The sequence below is a fragment of the Cydia fagiglandana genome, chromosome 27 (genome assembly GCF_963556715.1).
Source record: "Cydia fagiglandana chromosome 27, ilCydFagi1.1, whole genome shotgun sequence".
NCBI classification, from domain to species: domain Eukaryota; kingdom Metazoa; phylum Arthropoda; class Insecta; order Lepidoptera; family Tortricidae; genus Cydia; species Cydia fagiglandana.
Window position 1 is genome coordinate 7,487,965 of NC_085958.1, and position 21,564 is coordinate 7,509,528.

A 21,564-nucleotide genomic window follows, 5' to 3' on the forward strand; every position below is an offset into this window, starting at 1 on the left:
GCCAACAGCTTCAAGCGGTCGCCGTTGGGTGATCTGCGGTTTCAATATAAAATCGTCATTCGCAATACACGAACCGCTCAAGCGGTTGCAACTGCTTCGGGCGGTTGGCTGCGCGGTGAAATTTGATCATGCGGTCAAGCTGCAAAAGCAGTCCGTGTATGTTGATCACTGGGTTACTGCTCGAGCAGTCCGTGTATGGCGGCTCTTAGTTTTGTTACTTGTCGTATTTCCTCTCTGCAGTTCATATGGCCGATGGCTAAGGAGAGGAGAAGGGGCATACATTTAGTTAAATACACCTATAACAACGATAAACTCCTAAAGAACTGTTGTGTCGTACTTTGGGAAGCAGTTAACACCTGCATATAATAAAAAAAAATGTTGAAATTTGAACTTTAATAGCTGTGAATAGAGTTACATATCATATCCGCCATATATGGCTTCATATGCGGTAAGGGCCCCACTGATTACCAGTCCGCCGGACGATATCGGCCTGTCAGTCAAAAGCAAAATTTGACAGCTCCGAACATATACTAGGAATCCTCTAGACGGAGTTTAGAGCAATTATTTCATGAAACCGATGCTGCCAAAAATACTGGGGTGCGGGGAACGAGGTGAGCGAGGTCCCGTGTCCCGTGATTGCCGTTCAAAGAGACGGACGTCACACAAAAACACTTTCGACTCGAAAATGGAGTAAAACTACCGTATATTGTGGCAGAGGTAGAGCTACTATGCTCAGTGTGGACAAAAAGAATAGATAGTATAGAGGGGTCGTGTCATTGTCAATTTTGTAGTCACGGTACATTTACTGCCATCTATCGACACACGATTAAAACTTAAAATAAAATTGAAAATGTATAAATTAATCAAAATATGTTTACGGATAAATGATTCTTAATTTTTATTGTTCCATACTGACCCATGTTCTTTCACTGATATGTGTTAAAATTGTTAAATACCAAACGGTGTCGTTAACGCCATCTAGCCGAGAATAGGCCAAAGGTAATGGCGCCATCTATTCGAGAATGACTTTTTCTTGGCCGTCCGAGGCACGTTTTTTTCTTAGACTTTATTTATCTTATACGGAGTTATATATATCTCTGGTGTGGAGAATGTCTTGTCTGTGGCTCCGAACAACTGACAGGCTGATATTTTCCGGCGAACTGGTAATCTGTGGGCCCCTTTATAGATGAAACGCCGGTTTACGTCAAGCAGTAAACACATAGGCAATTATAATAATTACTTCTGGCCCCTGTTTCACCAACGTGACAGGTGCGACGAATTGTAAAATCACTGTTGCTGACGTCACAGGCATCCATGGGCTACGGTTACCGCTTACCATCGGGCGGGCCGTATTCATGTTTGCCACCATCATTGTATTATTAAAAAAAACTTTATGATATCGGAAAAAAACAGATATTTCTCTTGCTAAGTTTATGACAATTGTCACAAGAAACACTACAATTGTCACGAAATTCGGACATATAACTCATTACCTGTCAAGAATTACCTACAATTCTTCTAAATCTTTGACAATTGTCATAAACTTAGCAGGAGAAATATCTGTTTTTTTTCCGATATAATAAAGTTTTTTAAATAATACAATGATGGTGGCAAACAGGAATACGGCCCGCCCGATGGTATTAAGTGGTAATCGTAGCCCATGGATGCCTGTGACGTCAGCAACAGTGATTTTACAATTCGCCGCACCTGTCACCGATGTGAAATTGGGGCCTGAACTTCTGACCATACACTACACTTTCCTTTTGTAGTGTTTAAGTTTTACTTACGTAAGTAGGGACAAAGCTATTTGTTAGAATGAGATAACGATATTCATCTCTCATTCTGTAGTATAGCCGTGTCCCTACTTACGTAAGTAAAACTTACAAGTGTAACTCAGGCTGAAGAGTTGTGAAGAGGTGACCGGCGATATTGTACTTGTAAAATACACCACACATTAATACTCTTTTCTAAAATTTCTCTTTACAAGTTTACATACATTATTTTCTATTTTTTAGGGTTCCGTACCCAAAGGGTAAAACGGGACCCTATTACTAAGACTTCGCTGTCCGTCCGTCCGTCCGTCTGTCCGTCTGTCTGTCACCAGGCTGTATCTCACGAACCGTGATAGCTAGACAGTTGAAATTTTCACAGATGATGTATTTCTGTTGCCGCTATAACAATAAATACTAAAAACAGAATAAAATAAAGATTTAAGTGGGGCTCCCATACAGCAAACGTGATTTTTGACCAAAGTTAAGCAAGTCAAGAGGGGTCAGTACTTGGATGGGTGACCGTTTTGTTTTTGCTTTTTTTTGTTTTTTTTTTTGCTTTATGGTACGGAACCCTTCGTGCGCGAGTCAGACTCGCACTTGCCCGGTTTTTTAGGGTTCCGTACCCAAAGGGTAAAACGGGACCCTATTACTAAGACTTCGCTGTCCGTCCGTCCGTCCGTCTGTCCGTCTGTCTGTCACCAGGCTGTATCTCACGAACCGTGATAGCTAGACAGTTGAAATTTTCACAGATGATGTATTTCTGTTGCCGCTATAACAACAAATACTAAAAACAGAATAAAATAAAGATTTAAGTGGGGCTCCCATACAGCAAACGTGATTTTTGACCAAAGTTAAGCAACGTCGGGCGTGGTCAGTACTTGGATGGGTGACCGTTTTCTTTTTGCATTTTTTTCCTTTTTTTTGCTTTATGGTACGGAACCCTACGTGCGCGAGTCCGACTCGCACTTGCCCGGTTTTTTTAATGATATGAGGCAAACAAGCAGACGAATCGATTACCGTCGCCCACTACATGTGTAGGTCTCTAGTGTTTCCCAATATTGTTTGTCCGCATTTTCATTTGCTTGGTTCAGAAACGCCTAAAAAGTTTATGGCTCCTCTACAGGATGGGCCAACGCCGGCCACTCCAAGGGACGCAGCCATGCGGTAGAGTGAGATAGCAATATCACTTGCTCCCTCTAACGCATAAATGCGTCCCTTGGAGTGGCCGCCGTTGGCCCATCGTGTAGAGGAGCCATTAAAGGGGCCTACTGATTAACAGTCCGCCGGACGGTATCGGCCTGTCAGTTAGAACAAAATTTTGACAGTTCCGAACAACTGACAGGCCGATACCGTCCGGCGGACTGTTAATCAGTGGGCCCTTTGACGGTCTCAGTTTTAGGACTAATGATAATATAACAAATTACATTATGACTTAAAACTTTATGTGAACCAAGGGAACTATATTCACGTCAACCTGCCATATTAATTATTGACCCGTTTAAAATTATCCACCCCGTATATACAGGCGTGTCATATTTTTAGAATAGGGTCCCCGTCCACTGAGGCAGAGAGAATCAACCTTGCGAAACAGCCGCTCACAGAACAGAAGTGAGTATAGGTATATAGTGACATATTTATAAATCTTGTCAGTAAAAAAAGGCGAGAAATTCAATATTTTTATTGGACGATATCCCTTCGCGCCTACATTTTTCAAATTTGCCGCCATTTTCTACTAACAAGATCTGCTAAACCAAGGTAGAGACCCTGGGGCCGTGGTGTCGAGACGCTCACAATCTTTTTAAGGGCCTAAAAAAAAGACTATTGGAAACCACGGGTGACCCTAGGGCTGGCTCATTCCTAGGCCAAAGAATAGGCATAGCTATTCAGCGTGGGAATGTAGCCAGCCTTATGGGTACCCTTCCGCAGGGGACAGATCTGGGGGACCTAAGGTAGGTGGGTAAGTTTTATTTATTTATTTTATTAGTTTTAGTTTTAATTTATTTAGTTTATACTTAATTTTAATAATAGGTCAGGTTAAAATTTATGTTTTATACAGGCCGGCTAAAAAATTACTGCATTCCCGTTGCCTGGGAGGTAATTTTTATTATGGGACCAACCCCGAAATCGCGAAAAAAAATTTGCCTGTGTCATACATTTTGGCTGGTCCATTTTCTATGGGAGGGTAAATTTGTTTGTTAAAATAATAATATTTTAACTGCGATCATATAACCTGTATTTTAACAATTATGTTCTAGCCGCCCAGACATCAAAACTTGCAAATGCAATTTAGATTTGTCAAAAAAGTTTTTGGCAAATATTTCATTTCTGGTACAAGCTTTTATAGCTGACTGTACTTTTCTTACGACAGACAACTAATACTCATCGAGACAATTCTAAAAACCCCTAACACAATTAGGTTACGTTGTTTCATCACATAGTTCCTATGGCCACCTCCTGTCTCCATCATCAGACCAGCTCGACGGTACCATAATATTGCATTGTCATATGATTTATACATGCATGCAAAATTTCAGCTCAATCGGAAACCGGGAAGTGGATCAAATTTAACTTGCAAGATTTGATTTCAGACAACGGTCAGGTGAAAGTAAATAAAAGCTTGTAATAAAGATTCAAATTAGAATTGAACGAGAGACCTTTTTAAAGGCCTCTGGGCGGCTAGAGGATACATTAGTTACAAGTGTTACATCTTGTGTTAGCAATAAACATAAATCATATGTTAATATACAACCAACGTAACAAGAGCTCCGTTTACTAGTAAAGTTAAGCCAACCAAAGCTCAAGCTCTTACCGCATGTCATCTAGGAAGGCATTGACCGCCGATATCATTCTGCAAATATAAATTATATTTAAATATGTTATTGAACCTGTTATAAGATAAAACTAAGGACCCGCCCCGGCGTCGCACGGGTTACAGTTACACAAAACCTTATTAACAACTATACACGTGTTATACACCTAAACCTTCCTCAAAAATCACTCTATTGATAGAGTTAATCCCAGAAAAGGCTGCAGAGATTTTGACAACACATGCAGTGCAAGTGTTATTTAATACGTCATAATTTGATAGACTACCGGGATGCCAGCTAGTGGCTATTTTGACCTAAGATTGTAGTGTAAGATTGGACTAAGATTTTTACAAAGGTACCAAACATTAAAATCTAAAATAGGGGAGGACAGTGTAAGACGGACCCCGCCTCTCATAAACGAACCGTACGAAAACGTTCTCATAATTGAAATAAAACATTAAAAATTAGCATTGAAGTTCATCGGCTTTTGGGCATGCATTGTAACTGACTTCCGCCGTTTGTTCTGTGTTTTGTGGGAAACTGAGCCAAAAGGCTCAAAAGTGTACACTGGTACAGTCGCCATCAGATACATCGGAGCGACCGAAGTGCTCAAAGATATCTGAACACGCACCGCTAGAGTGCGTCCTTGACAATAGAGTGTACCTACAGTCTTCACTTTGAAATGGTGACAATGTTGATACCATAAATGAATTCAGCACCCCCGATTTATACGAAACCGATACCAAACATGGCCTAGCAGCGTCACTGATGTAGGTATCAAGATAAAATTGAGGGCCCTAAATAAACTTTCAAGAGTGGGTATCTTGAAAACTAGAAAACTACACAAGATATCGAAAAACTTGACTAAATAAAACTTGTTACAAATTTAATCAACTTTCATTTTGTATGAGTGGTCATGTCGCTAAGACGCATAGTTTCCGAGATATAATCGAAAAATGGGACCTTGTTACCCCCTCTCCCCCGGCACAGGGGCTACGGCCGGGGTCTTTTGATATGTTCACCTCCTAACTAGTCCAAAAAAGTCACAAAGTGAAAACTTGTGTTCCAAGCATTTAGCTCTATAACTTTTTTTGAGCATTTGCTGCCTGGCCTAGTAGGGCGTATAAAATTAAATAAACATACCTGGTACGTAACGTAACACGATAATTGATATTATATATTCCATTACAAATGTCGTACAACCTTGAGAGAAGCCCTATTGAGATATTACATATTACGTAGGCTTGAAATGGCTTAGGACTAATCTACTTATTGTTTACAATTTCGATAAAATTTACTATAGGTATAGGGGTTTTTGGGGGCGAAAAATGGGTCTTATCTCTGGGAAAACGCGCATTTTCGAGTTTTTATGTTTTTTTTTCCCAGATAGAATATTTATTTATAATACCAAAGTAGGTATCTATATAGAATCAGACCAAAAAGTCTGCAGAGATTTTGACAGCACACAGTGCAAGTGTTATTTACACTTCATAATTTCATAGCAGTTAGACGTTTAAAATAACACCCTGTATTGCAGTTTGAAGAGTATCAGCTCTTTTCCATAATGATGTAAGGCATTTTTGGCATAAAATGGAATTTAATGGTATATAGATATAGCGTAGGGGTTATCCCAATACTTTGAGGCGTAAAGTCAGCAATGCAAGTGTAAAATGTAAATTTATAGGAAAGTCTTTGAAATAAGTTTTTGGCAAAAATTTCATTTTTGGTACAAGCTTTTATCGCTGACTGTACTTTGCTTACGACGACAACTAATACTCATCGAGACAATTCTAAAAACACCTAACACAATTAGGTTACGTTGTTTCATCACAGAGTTCCTATGGCCACCTCCTGTCTCCATCAGATCAGCTCGATGGTACCATAATATTGCATTGTCATGCGATTTATACATGCATGCAAAATTTCAGCTCAATCGGAAACCGGGAAGTGGATCAAATTTAACTTGCAAGATTTGATTACAGACAGACAGACAGACAACGGTCAGGTGAAACTAAATAAAAGCTTGTAATAATAAAATTGGAATGAGTTTATTACAATGTCTATCAGCTCGTAAATGATACATTTTGATACGGTGTTGACACTGTCAGATAACTCAGATAAGGCACTCAAAATCGTTGTGAGAAAAAGCGAGTTACTTATCTCTGTCATGGTATGTGTCTGGTTACTCATTTGAGTAATTTGCAAGTTTCCAAACAAATATCCAAAAAAAATACATTTCAATATTAGGGCCCCCCCACATCTAGCGTCTTTTGAGCGTCGGCGTCTACAATTCTATGGCCGCTGCCGACGCAACGTCGACGCAACTGCGCAGCGACGTCATTTTCCATAGCGCTGACCAGACGCCGACAGACGCCGACGCTCGAAAGACGCTAGATGTGGGGGGGCCCTTTGTACGGCTACCACCAGTTTTGACATTGACAGATACGCTTGCGCTTACGTAAATCACTTTTTAATACAGTTGCTCAAAAAGTGCTACTTTACGTAGCTGTTTAGCGTGCGGAAAGTTGGTTATCTCGAACTAGTGCTTTTTACTTTTCCAATTTTTTTAAATTTATACTTGTTCCAATTCACGACTACTTATTGATGAGTGTTAATATTAGTTTCCTTTAAACGTCGTAATCAGCATAAAAACCTACCGTTAATGTAAGAATACGAAAAATATTACATATTTCATATTTAATTACTTACCTCTTCATCATTATAACACGTTTATTTTTAATATTCAATATTGAAAATTCCGTTCTTAATAAGTTGACTGAATGGAACGGAATAGCTGCCAAACGCCCATAGATATAATATACTTAAAGACGACGTCTAACCGAGCTGTCACTGTTACCACTTTTGTTTAGTGTACGATTAACAATGTTTTTCTTATTTTTTCGCAACTGTATTAAAAAACGTCGTTCGATACACGTGCGGAAATGTCATTCTTCACTCGTCCCGAGTCTTGCCACTCGCCTGCGGCTCGTGGCAAGATATCTCGGTACTCGTGAAGTAATGACATACCTTCCGCACTAGCATCGAAATGTACTATTCCATACATCTCGCTTGCACTAATACGCGAGTACGATCGAGATGCATAGAAAGTAAGTTGCTTAGAGGCGAGCGTATCTGTCAATGTCAAAACTAGTGGTAGTGGTTCTTGTCACAGTGACAATCAAATATAAGTTACTGGGGACCTCATAATATTGTCACTGTGACAAGGTACCTTTGATACTGAATTTAACCTCCTGAAACCCAGAAGCAATTGTTTTGTTTTTGAAATTGGAACCCTCTGTTACACAATAAAAGTTCAAAATAGATGTTGGAATATTGTACAAAAAATTGTACGCAGGGACATCTGGAGGTTTAAGTAATTCTTTGGCCGTAACCCGTATCCAGTCCGAAGTATTTTGATCCACATATATTTTCCGTTAAACGTGTTATATTGCAGTTAAATTCCGATAATTGAGACGAGAGATAGAGAAAGTGTTTGCGTATCGAACTCATTAATATTAATTTTGAGCAATTACCGTTATTCATACTGTAGCTTCAATATCGTGATCGATAACAGTTATTGCACTGTGGAGAGGACGTCACAACACGAGAGACGGGATATACTCATTCTTGAGAATAATTTCGGTGTATTCTCATGTGTTTACCTTAAATTCCGACGTTTCAGCTGAGTTGCACCAGCCGTGGTCACGGAAAGACTGACAACAGGTATTATTACTATTATTCACGTGAATACCAAGAAATAAATAAATGATTATGATTATGATTATGATTATACCCATATTACCTATATACATTACAAGATACTTACATTACCGAGCTCTTTATCCTTAGAATAAAAATAGCGAAGCACTTATTTTATCTTTCTTTAATCCGGATTATAGATAGTCGAGTTATTTTATCGTATATAGTATCTGCATATTTAAAGTATTACTAATAATATGTAGTAAACGTTATAGTAGATTATATTAAAAAACCGGGGAAGTGCGAGTCGGACTCGCGCACGAAGGGTTCCGTACCACAATGCAAAAAAAAAAAACAAAAAAAAGCAAAAAAAAAAACGGTCACCCATCCAAGTACTGACCACTCCCGACGTTGCTTAACTTTGGTCAAAAATCACGTTTGTTGTATGGGAGCCCCATTTAAATCTTTATTTTATTCTGTTTTTAGTATTTGTTGTTATAGCGGCAACAGAAATACATCATCTGTGAAAATTTCAACTGTCTAGCTATCTCGGTTCGTGAGATACAGCCTGGTGACGGACGGACGGACGGACGTACGGACAGCGAAGTCTTAGTAATAGGGTCCCGTTTTACCCTTTCGGTACGGAACCCTAAAAATAGGTAAGTAATAGTCGTAATAGATAAAAATATAAAACGTTCAAGGTAATTTTTTGATATTATTCAAAGTTGAATTTCCTGTTCTTGGTGGCGGTGCGCGGCAACCACTACCGCTAGACACCAAAACTGGTGCGGCCCGCATGTACTTGTAGCGACGCGACGAAATCACGGATTTTGTATGTAGTGACTAATGAGTGAGAAGTGCGACTGTGTGCACGTTTCCGCAAAAAATGGCAAAACTGTTTGTACAGTCGCCATCAGATATATCGGAGCGGCCAAGGTGTTCACAATATCTGAACACGCACTCTAACGCCCTGACAATATAGATACTTATCGCTTGGGCTCCTCCCTTCCGACGTGTCGGAAGCCGGTGTTGCTCGAAGTTTATATTAAATCAGTTTATAATGTGGATTACTTTTGACAGTCCTTTCTCTTGAATACAGAGTAAAACAAAAGTAAAAGCACAAGTGAAAACGAACGCGGAACCGGTACAAAGCGAAATGTTTTTGGTCCTGCGAATTACATAACTTTAATGAGCTGCATTTTATTTCAACCAGTTTGGTGACAATCAAAATAAATTCAGCTTACGTAACAAGTACAAGTGCATTTGAGCTCTAGAGGCTCTGCCGCGAAAAACGAAATTTCTTTATCTGTTTCTCTATCGCTCTTGCATATTCGAGTCATAATGACAGAAAGACATTTCTGATGATAAAAGTATGTTTCCAAAATTGAATTTCCACATGGAAATATTTCGGAATCTTGTCATTTTTGATGGGAATTGACAGTTTTCATTTTCAAAAGTTTTCTTTGGTCTCTGGGAAAGTTTTTGAAATTTTCAATAACTTCTCTAACGTTTTAGAAATTCTGGAACTTTCATATCTGTAGCCACTTCTGTTGCTAACAGGACAATAACTGTATTAGGTTTCCTCTAGATTTGTTTAAGTGGCTGAACTAAATCTAATTTGATTTTAACGTGAATTGGATGCGTTTTTAGGGTTCCGTACCCAAAGGGTAAAACGGGACCCTATTACTAAGACTTCGCTGTCCGTCCGTCCGTCCGTCCGTCTGTCACCAGGCTGTATCTCACGAACCGTAATAGCTAGACAGTTGAAATTTTCACAGATGATGTATTTCTGTTGCCGCTATAACAACAAATACTAAAAACAGAATAAAATAAAGATTTAAATGGGGCTCCCATACAACAAACGTGATATTTGACCAAAGTTAAGCAACGTCAAGAGTGGTCAGTACTTGGATGGGTGACCGTTCTTTTTTTGCTTTTTTTTTGTTTTTTGTTTTTTGCATTATGGTACGGAACCCTTCGTGCGCGAGTCCGACTCGCACTTGCCCGGTTTTTTAAAATGTTTCCCATATCCACTATATTAGAGTTCGGTCGAATAAAAACCTAGAAAAAACCTTTGTCTGCCACAAAAAACAGGACAAGTGCGAGTCGGACTCGCCCACCGAGTGTTCCGTACTTTTTGTTCTAGAAACGAACAGTGTCAAATGTGACGTTTCTTCAAACAAAAACGTCACTTTTGACACTGACAAATCTAATCCATATCGTTTCTAGATCTATTAAATGGCGTATCTTTAAGTTCGTATCGGCCATAATTGTTTTCCATCGTATTTTCTCGGGAACGTTCGTATTTGTCATGCTACTTCAGTCAACCTCAGTACTTTTTGTACCGAGACTGACTGAAAGCAAAGATACGTTCGTACGTTTCCGTGAAAATACGATGGAAAATAACTACCTATGCACATCTGTATAGAAATTCCTTATTTAGGCATCTGTAAGCATGAATGATTATATAATTTTGAACACATCGCCCGTTTAGCTATTACTGACTGCAGTTAACCTGAATAGAGATGTAAATATATTTGCATAGGTATCCACACGTGCATTCGTGCAAGCCACTCCATTTTGAGCCTTAAAGCGTCGCCTGAAGGTATCATATTGCTTACGTCACGAACTCTTCATTTAACTGTTAGAAATTGTAGAGTTAGACAAACACTACACATTGATTTAGACATTTAGAGAAAATAACTTAAGGCAGCGGTTCTCAATCTTTTTAGGGTTCCGTACCTCAAAAGGAAAAAAACGGAACCCTTATTTATAGGTTCACTCGTACGAGTCGTACGTCTGTCTGTCACAGCTTATTTTCTCGGAAACTATTAGACCAATGTGAAATTTGGTACACATACATAAATTAGTGACCCACAGATGGACATGTTACGTAAACAAATGAATTTTAAACAGGGGGGGTACTTTTGGGGGGTAAATGAGAAAGTTAAAAAATAAAGTTATACAAACTATATCGCGTTAAATATCAAATGAAAGAGCTCATCTTGAGAATTTCAAATATATATTTTTTATAATTTTAAAATACACAGGTTAGAAGTTATTTAAGAAAATAGCCAAAAAATTACAATTGGGGGGACTTTATCCCCGAGACTACTGGGTCTAAATTTTTGAAAGAAAAATACACAAAATAGTTCTTTACCTATAGATGACAGGAAAACCTATTAGAAATATGCAGTCAATCGGTCGGACTAATTATACTTAGTTTTTGATCCGACCCCTATTACGGGCCCTACGGGGTTTTTAAAGGCAATTCACTCGCGATTCACATATAAATAAGAAATAAGCAGTTTTGACTTATTTACAATATGAGTGGTGGTAATTGCTATAACTGTTCCAAATTTTAGGTATCTATGTCAAACGGTCTCTGAGAAAAACGTATTTAACTGATTTGCAAGACCGAAGTGATCCTATAAGTGTTCCGTAAACAAAGTTTTGTACGGAACACTAAAAATACATTGTTAAAAATTGGTAAATGTACGGAACCCTTGGAACGCGAGTCCGACTCGCACTTGGCCGGTTTTTGTGCCGTCGCGTCTGATTCATGCACTAACTGAAGCGAGGCGGGGCGAATTGATTTGATTTCTATACTGAGTCACGAAATGGATATGTATGTGTTGGCGATTTTCGATGGAGTGTTTTATGAATTTTTGACTTCTCACGCTTAGAGTTGGTGTTAAATTCGTGTCGCGACATAAAGTTGATGTTTATGCTCTAGTCAGTCTAGTGCATAACGTAAAATCATCTATTATACGACCCTCATTCTTATTCATAAATGCGCTACAAACCTCGAAAATCAGGGCGGTTTTGGAATTATACTGAGCAAGTTTGGGACCAACCCCGAAATCGCGAAAAAAAGGGTGTTTCATACATTTTAGCTGGTCCATTTTTCTTTGGGAAGGTAAATATTTTTATCGTATTTTCGGGGTTGGTCCCAAAGTTGCTCAGTATAATTCCAAAACCGCCCTGACTACGGGGAGTCAGTTATTTTTTAGCCACCGTGTATATTATTTCCCCTCATAGAGCCACTTTTATAATATTGCAAGTTGTAGCCAACTGTACAAGGATTCACCTGTGGTTAGGCCTGGTCGATAGAAGGTTGCGGTTTCAGTTCTTACAATACACTAGTATTTGTTAGCTACTGGTAGTTAATATTACTAAGCCAAGACGGATTAGCAACCTAACACTTTTACTTAGAAACTGAAATAGATGCCATGTACCTACTGAAGAAAGAGTGACCAAGTCCACCATTCAAGCCAGTGTCTTCACTTTCATTTCAGCTTATACGCGGGTAACGACATAGACCAGGGGTCTCCAACACGGCCCGGCCCGCGACACGTTCCAATCCGGGCCGCAGCATTCATTGAGAGTGGAACTGTTCCTAACAGCAGCAACCAGACACCCTTCGGCGCTAAAACCAACGGTGGCCCGCGCGAAAGTTTGAGGCGCAATATGGCCCTCAGGTAAAAAAGTTTGGAGACCCCTGACCTAGACCTCTCTGACGGGATAGTCTCTAGGCCCTAGAGTTTCGAATCCGGCCTCCGCCACTGGAGGGTTTGGTCACTTTTTCCTTGCTTTTTAGGGTTCCGTACCGAAAGGGTAAAACGGGACCCTATTACTAAGACTTCGCTGTCCGTCCGTCCGTCCGTCTGTCCGTCCGTCTGTCACCAGGCTGTATCTCACGAACCGTGATAGCTAGACAGTTGAAATTTTCACAGATGATGTATTTCTGTTGCCGCTATAACAACAAATACTAAAAACAGAATAAAATAAAGATTTAAGTGGGGCTCCCATACAGCAAACGTGATTTTTGACCAAAGTTAAGCAACGTCGGGCGTGGTCAGTACTTGGATGGGTGACCGTTATCTTTTTCCTTTTTTTTCCGTTTTTTTTTTTGCTTTATGGTACGGAACCCTTCGTGCGCGAATCCGACTCGCACTTGCCCGGTTTTTCTTACATACTTTCTACATGACATTTATTAGGTATTGATTATAATGCATATGTCGACGGGTCTTTGGGAGGTCTACGCGTTAGGTGGTAAGTTAATGCATAAGGCACAATCGTAGGCCCTTTTAAAAACCCATTGTATGATAAGATATGACGTCAAACAAAGATGGCGGCGGTATTAGACTAATTCTTAGACAGTGACACATTAGAGAATACAAACAAATTATACTCAGCGATAACATTACAGGTAGTTTGAATAAAAAACCGGGCAAGTGCGAGTCGGACTCGCGCACGAAGGGTTCCGTACTATAATGCAAAAAAAAAAACAAAATAAAGGAAAAAAAAACGGTCACCCATCCAAGTACTGACAACGCCCGACGTTGCTTAACTTTGGTCAAAAATCACGTTTGCTGTATGGGAGCCCCACTTAAATCTTTATTTTATTCTGTTTTTAGTATTTGTTGTTATAGCGGCAACAGAAATACATCATCTGTGAAAATTTCAACTGTCTAGCTATCACGGTTCGTGAGATACAGCCTGGTGACAGACGGACGGACGGACGGACAGCGAAGTCTTAGTAATAGGGTCCCGTTTTACCCTTTGGGTACGGAACCCTAAAAACAACTTTTTAAATGCCATTGTAATTTTCCCTAAGGGACTAATACAAAACTCTCACCTACTCAGGTTAACTTGGAAGCTGGAAGGGTTTTAAGTTTTAACTCATGAAAAACATGACGTTTTGCAGACAATTTTTACGAACTTTTAACATGTCCACGCATACTATTAAGGGGCCCACTGATTAACAGTCCGCCGGACGGTATCGGCCTGTCTGATACCGTCCGGCGGACTGTTAATCAGTAGGCCCCTTTTCAGAAAATATTTTAATTTGTTTTTATTTCAAGTAGAAACACTACTATATCAATTATAAACTGAAATAAATGTACTAAGAAAAAGTGACCAAGGCCTCCAGCTCCAGGCTGGCCAGGGGGCGCCACAAGCCTTCAGTAAGAAAGAAGTGAGTGTAACTAAGAAGAAGTATATATACTTGGAAAAATTCGACCTATGTCGCTGTGTCCCGGTGGCCGAATCGCACAGACTCCTGCCGCGATAGCAGAGGACTCTGGTTCGAGTCCAGACTGGGGCACTGGAGGCCTTGGTCACTTTTTCTTAGTATATCACATTTATTTCAGTTTATGTCCGCGTATGTTTGGGGTCATACATTAATTACGTCACACGAATTTCAAGGTTTTTTGACCCCTCCCCCCCCATTGTCACACTTGGTCACATTTGGCAAACCCCTCCCCCCCTGGTGTGACGTCACATTTTTTCAGCGAAATCGGAAAATCGAATTAAGTATTATTATTTATTGTCATAATATTAGTAAATTTATAACCCAAAACTGATTATGAAAAAAAATTAAACTACCTAATAAAAACGATTATCGTTCCAAAAACTTGTTTTTGAACTGTAAAGTAATTAAAATGATTAAAATAAAATTTTGGTTACTGATGAAGTTAAAGTGACGTCACAAAGTTTGTGACCCCCTCTCCCCCTTGTCACAACATGTCACATTTTCTTGACCCCCTCCCCCCCCTAAACGTGTGATGTAATTAATGGATGACCCCTTTGAGAATTTTATTCATTTAGTAAATTGGATGCATCATTTTGAGATATTACAACCCGTTTGTATAAACCAATCATATAACACCCACAAGACAATGGCGCCTTTATTTTGTGATTTTCATAACACAATGGACTGCATGTCCTCTATATGACTCATTCATGCGTCTTGTATGTACTGTCTTGAGCAGGTACAAAGGTCTATACTGAAAATCGTAATTCAAGACCAAAAAAAGTAAGATAATGTTGCCACTTTTTACTAGCGCGCCTTGTATTTATGTAAAAATGAGTAAATAAAAGTAGTTTTTTTATATTGTAGGAGTAACATTACCAATAAACAAATTACCTCAGCGTGTTTATTTATAAAAAGGAATTTACTATTTTACAAACAAATTATTGCAGTGGCAACATTGTCTTACTTTTTTTGGTCTTGAATTACGATTTCCAGTTTAATTACTCTAATGAGTATTAGAGTTAAGGCGTATCCAGATTAGTCAATTTATCGCCAATCTGATTAAATTGCCCGATCGAATCATGAGGTGCGGACGCAAACGCCAATTTGGCTCGCCGAATTCAACCGCCGATGATGACCGATATTAACGGTAAAATGAGGTGCGGACGCAAGAATACCAATTTGTGAGGCCAGTATTTACGTTCCGCTCTAATATCACCATAATCTAAAATTGGAAATTGACGCCAATTTCAATTCTGATCAAATCGACTGATTTGATCAGTCCCGTCTGAATACCGCACAACCGCATTAGATCAAGCTAAGAGCTAAGTTGGCATGATGGCAACGATTTTGATAGCACGTGCACTGCCCAATCTGTTATTTAAACGTCATAATTTCATAGAAGTTTGACGTTTAAAATAACACTTGCGCTATCTGGCTATAGTTGTATCCAGACGAGACAATTTTTCGCCAATCTGATGAAATTCTCCAATCGCACAGGGCCGTGCGGACGCAAATACCAATTTGATTCCCCGATCACATCAGCAGTTGCCGACACAAAAATGCCAATTTTCATAGTAGAATGCAAATTGGTGATTTAATTTGTGTACGTGTGGACGCAAGACGAGATTGACCAATTATTTTCCTGAACAAATCGACTGATTTCGTCAGTCCCGTCTGGCCGTCTGGATACCCCTTATTCTGGCTGTCAACTAGGGCCGACACAGACGGACTGCAACCCGACGCAATAGGGAATATTAGGCAAAGCTCTGCGTAGGTGGCACAACTAGCCTAATATCAGAGATATATAAACTCCGTATAAGATAAATAAAGTCTAAGAAAAAAACGTGCCTCGGAAATCAAGAAAAAGTCATTCTCGAATAAAGTGTCATTATATGGAACTTGCTAACTATGTAAACAAAAGCCACTGGTAAATTCATCATTCAGAGACAATTTCAATATGGCGGTTTGTTTACATAGTTAGCAACTTCCATAGAATGCTTTAGATGGCGGCATTACCTTTGGCCTATTCTCGGCTAGATGGCGTTGACGACACCGTTTGATATTTAACAATTTTAACACATATCAGTGAAAGAACATGGGTCAGTATGGAACAATAAAAATCATTTATCCGTAAACATATTTTGATAAATTTATACATTTTCAATTTTATTTTAAGTTTTAATCGTGTGTCGATAGATGGCAGTAAATGTACCGTGACTACAAAATTTACTTTGACAATAGCCCTCTATACTATCTATATAATATACAGTAAACAAACATCGATGACACATCATGCGTCACTACGTCAATCATATGGCCTACCGTGAAACACGACATTCGAAAGTTCGGCTTCTGCCTCTCTATCACTCTTGCATATTCGAGCGATAAAGAGGCAGATAACTAAATTTCGATTTTCGCGTTTACCGGTAGGCCCTTGTTAACATACCGCCTTGGGGGCTATTCATAAATTACGTTATTTCAAATTAGCGGGGGGGTTTGGACATCGGATGATGGTAGCATGACGTAGGAGGAAACGGGATTTTAGAGGGGGGGGGGGGGTCAATTTACAAGAGTCGGTAGTGCTGCACTCTGGCGGCAGAACATTGCAGTAATATCCCCTATTGGTATGGGAACTGCATGTCCACTGGTGGCCCATATGCCCATATGACGGAACGGAATACGTGGCCGTCGCGCGGGTTTTTACAATAACTTCTTATAACACCAAACTTACAATAAAATGTAACCTAAAATTTAAACTACCTACAAAACTAAAACTAAACCTAAAAAAAGTTGTTTATTAAATCAGACGTTACTTTAGCTAATAGTTAATTCATCTAAGTTCGTATAAGATGAACAAAGTCTAAAGAAAAAACGTGCCTCGGAAATCAAGAAAAAGTCATTCTCGGATAGATAGCGCACACAGTATACCAATCTTAATTACACGGTAGACCTATAAATGCTCTCATTGTGATAATGTTTGTTCTTTTTATCCGCCCATACGTCAAACCTTGCCAAGCAAAATGAAATTTTGATTTTGTCAACACAAAGTTCAAATTAGAATGGAACAGGAGACCTTTTTATAGGTCTCTGGGCGGCTAGAGGTTATGCCATTTCTTCAAGCTCTTTGCTAATTTCTCAGAATAGGTATTTGCAAAACTCGGATGCGATAAGAAATGAGATGAAAGTCTTATCATTAACTAACCTTACTAACGTAGTATTTCGTAGGTACAGTTGTTACGTATGTATGTACAGATATATCGGAGCGGCCAAGGCGCTCACAAATATCTGAGCACGCCTCTATTGTCAAGGCGTTAGAGTGCGTGTTCAGAAATTGTGAACACCTCGGCCGCTCCGATATGTATAATGGCGACTGTACATATCAGATTAAACGGACTAAAACGAGATTCTGTCAGTTTAGTTATGATTGCAGGCGTGGCTCACTCCGCGATTTCGTCGCTTTGCTACAGGTAGCTAAAAGTACATCCGTTCCACACCAATGTTGGTGGCTAGCCATAAGCCGTGCGTGTGGTGCTGTCGCCATCCAGCGGCCATACCTGTCCTAATCGTAACAGACGCGTTATGTTAGAGAGTGAGTCTTCTGTAGCTAGTAATTCTGTGGTTTAGGCACGATAAAATATCAAGAAGAGTCATGGAATGTATGGGCAGTGGGGAGACACTCCTGACTTTGGGCAAACTCGGCTCCGTTCGGCACAGCATTTCTCCGAGTTTGCCCGAAGTCAGGAGTTTCGCACCCCTGCCCGTAGCCAGGGAGGTTTTGGGATTATACTGAGCAACTTTCACTATGGGACCAACCCCGAATTCGCGAAAACCCTTGGAACGCTAGTAGAAATGAGTTCGCGCGAACGTTCACTAATCACTACGAAACAGATAAAAACGTGCACATGCGCACCTGAAAAACCGAAATGTATAACGGCCGGATACCGAATGTTCGGCCGATGCTGGTCAGGCCGAACATCCGGTATCCGCCCAAACAACTATCCGTTGCATCTGTAAACGCGAGTCCGACTCGCACTTGTTTTTATTCGCACATTTGACCACAATCTCTTCTCACTTGATGGTCAGTGCCGATGCAGTCTAGGATGTAGCATACTTAAAATATTACTATAGGTATTCATTCAGGATTTGAAAAGATCAAAGCTATAGTTATTTTTATTTGTATGTCATGCCTTATCTAGTCACGCCTATTTACTGCATTGCAGTAGGTAAAAACCAGGTAAAAACCTACTTTTTTAGTCAAGTCTTTCACAGTCATAAATAGGGATCATCCATTCATTACGTCACACGAATTTCTAGGTTTTTTGACCCCTCCCCCCTCCTTGTCACACTTGGTCACATTTTGCAAATCCCTCCCCACCTGGTGTGACGTCACATTTTAGGCAATTTTGTTTTCAACGAAATCAGCAATACTAACTTGCTATTTGTTTTTTAATAAAAAAATATTTTTGGTTAAATAAATATTAGTATTTTATAACACAAAACCGATTAGGAACGAAAATTACGTACTTCCAAAACCTCATTATTTAAATGTACAGCGAATAAAAAAATATAAATTAATTTTCGGTTACTGATGAATAGTGATGAAGTTAAAATGACGTCACAATGTTTGTGACACATTTCCCCCACCCACCCACGTGTCACATTTTCTTGACCCCCTCCCACCCCCTAAACGTGTGACGTAATTAATGGATGACCTAGGGGGTCATGCTGTGCTTATAGATAGATATAGCTAAAAAAAGCGGCCAAGTGCGAGTCGGACTCGCCCATGAAGGGTTCCGTAGCAGCAAGTAACATAATAAAATTGCGGTTTAGGGTTATTAAAAAAAAACTACTTACTAGATCTCGTTCAAACCAATTTTCGGTGGAACTTTGCATGGTAATGTACATCATATATTTTTTTTAGTTTTATCATTCTCTTATTTTAGAAGTTACAGGGGGGGGGGGGGGACACATTTTACGCAAACTATTCAGTTCAGAAAAAAAAATAGTATTATTAGAAACCTCAATATCATTTTTGAAGACCTATCCATAGATATGTCTATACCCACACGTATGGGTATAGACGTATATCTATGGATATGATATGATGAAAAAAAAATTTTGAGTTTCACTTCTAAGTATGGGGAACCCCCAAAATTTATTGTTTTTTTTTTCTATTTTTGTGTGAATATCTTAATGCGGTTCACAGAATACATCTACTTACCAAGTTTCAACAATATATGTAGTTCTTATAGTTTCGGAAAAAAGTGGCTGTGACATACGGACGGACAGACAGACAGACATGACGAATCCATAAGGGTTCCGTTTTTGCCATTTGGCTACGGAACCCTAAAAAGTGACCGTACGTAGGTATACGTGTAATAAACCATGTGTAAACAGAGTTTTATGGACACTTTCTCATATAAAATGCAAAAAGGTGACTAAACATTCGGTTTTTCGGTTACGAAAGGATCCTGATCTGATCATCTAAGAGTTTTTTTAAGTACCTATAGTTAGGTACCTATCATTTTTGCCCATTGAAAACAATAGCAGTTTTAATTATTCATGTAGTAAAGTAGTAAAAACTGCAACAGTATGCACGTAATAGTAATTAGGTAGGTACTTATTATTGGAAAATGTTAGTTCGCAATTATCTTTTTATTTCTTGCAACTATGTTTACTTGCTTAAAACTAATAATTTTGTCTACCCACAATCTTCATGTGTGAAATATTAAAATTGAATATCTTTTACGAAATAAAAACTAATTAAAAACACTTAAAATTAAACGTATCCATAAAAAAGCCTTTAACAAAGACCGTCAAAAACCTGTTTTGCAAAAATCTCACTATCGGCGAATTCGCGCGGCCGGCGAAGCAACTTTTTTTTTTACTTTTTTTAATAGGCCGACAACTTTTTTTTAATGCCGTGTAGCTGAACAGTAAAATGAAAACTATTGTGTAATGTAAATAAGAGAAGTACTCACGTTTGTTTTATTCCGTTGCACTAAATAATCCTTCACTTAGTTCTGATAACACATGTATTTAAAAGCGGAATGTCTGGCGGACTCGTGACCGGCCGGGCATTAGCACTTGCGGTACTGCCAACGCAACGGTGTTTATCAATCGGTTGGTGATTGTGTCAGAAGTGTTTCCAGTCTGAATAAAGATGATCATAAATACTTTTAGTACTGTTGTTTTATTATGAAGCAGTAACAATTTATATTCATATGGTTCATATTTGAATAAGTAATAAACAAGAGTTTTCTTCTGATAATCATCGTGAATTAATGAAATAAATAATTGTCGCTTGATCATTCATGAGTCCAAGTCAAACAAGTTTGACATGTGTCAAACCGAGGTCAAGCTATTTCAGTCAAGTTTTAAACTGCGTTGAAACTGCGTGCGCAGTGCGTTCAAACTTTCAAAGGTAAGTTGTGTACTGTTATTTTTTGGATTATTCATTATATTACCTATTCAAAATATTTTAATGAATATCTAATGATAATTGTACCTACTCACTAAAACAAACGAAAATATTCAAAAATTAAGGAACAAAATTTGACAAACTATACTTGGTCAAGCAGATCTTGTCAGTAGAAATGGGCGGCAAATTTGAAAAATGTAGGCGCGAAGGGATAGCGTCTCATAGAAAATTTGAATTTCGCGCCTTTTTCTACTGACAAGATTTGCTTGACCATCTATAGTTGAGGGTTCTGGTTAAATTATGCATTCCCATTCATTTTATTATTTAAAGAACTACCCTCATAAATATAAAAGGACTAAAACAATTATAAGAAAATTTAAAATATTTACTATAGTCAATTATATATTAAAAAATCAAATAATTTAAGTTCCAGCTTTTCTTATTATTATAACTCGTAACTTCTTTAATTAACATTAAAAATTTGAAATGTATTACTAGCTTGTGTCAACATCAACACATGGACAAAGCAGTCAATCTATTCATAGAATTTCGTCTTAGATACATTTGTTTCTAAATAAAAGGGGTTGTAACTTATTTTATATTCACTGTTGACGTTGGTGAGCTATATTCGATGGATTCATTCTGTCCAGCAGTTGTATAATTATGCATGCTTCTTCTTTTCGTATTCAAATCACCGGACAAAGATGTATTACCGAAGACAGGTGCTGAGACATTCAAAAAATTCTCACCAAAGCCAGCAAAACTATTATGTTTCTGAATTTTCGCTTTGATTGGATTTTTTATACCCCTTGCAAAATTAGGACG

The 21,564-nt window shown here is 38.8% G+C and overlaps 1 protein-coding gene across 2 annotated transcripts in view; it reads right to left on the bottom strand.

Annotated features, from left to right (window-relative positions):
* The window catches only part of LOC134677861 (juvenile hormone esterase-like), a 39,722-nt gene extending 19,292 nt beyond the window's left edge, over positions 1–20,430 (bottom strand). The window contains exons 1-2 of one of the 2 annotated variants that reach the window (XM_063536281.1): positions 20,300–20,430; positions 4,582–4,620 (exon numbers count right to left, since the gene is read on the bottom strand). In XM_063536281.1, coding sequence (XP_063392351.1) covers positions 4,582–4,619 — 38 coding nt within the window. In that variant the 5' untranslated portion in view covers position 4,620; positions 20,300–20,430. The remainder of the gene's footprint in view (positions 1–4,581; positions 4,621–20,299) is intronic. The other variant, XM_063536283.1, reaches the window with a different exon arrangement.
* Between the last annotated feature and the right edge of the window lie 1,134 nt (positions 20,431–21,564).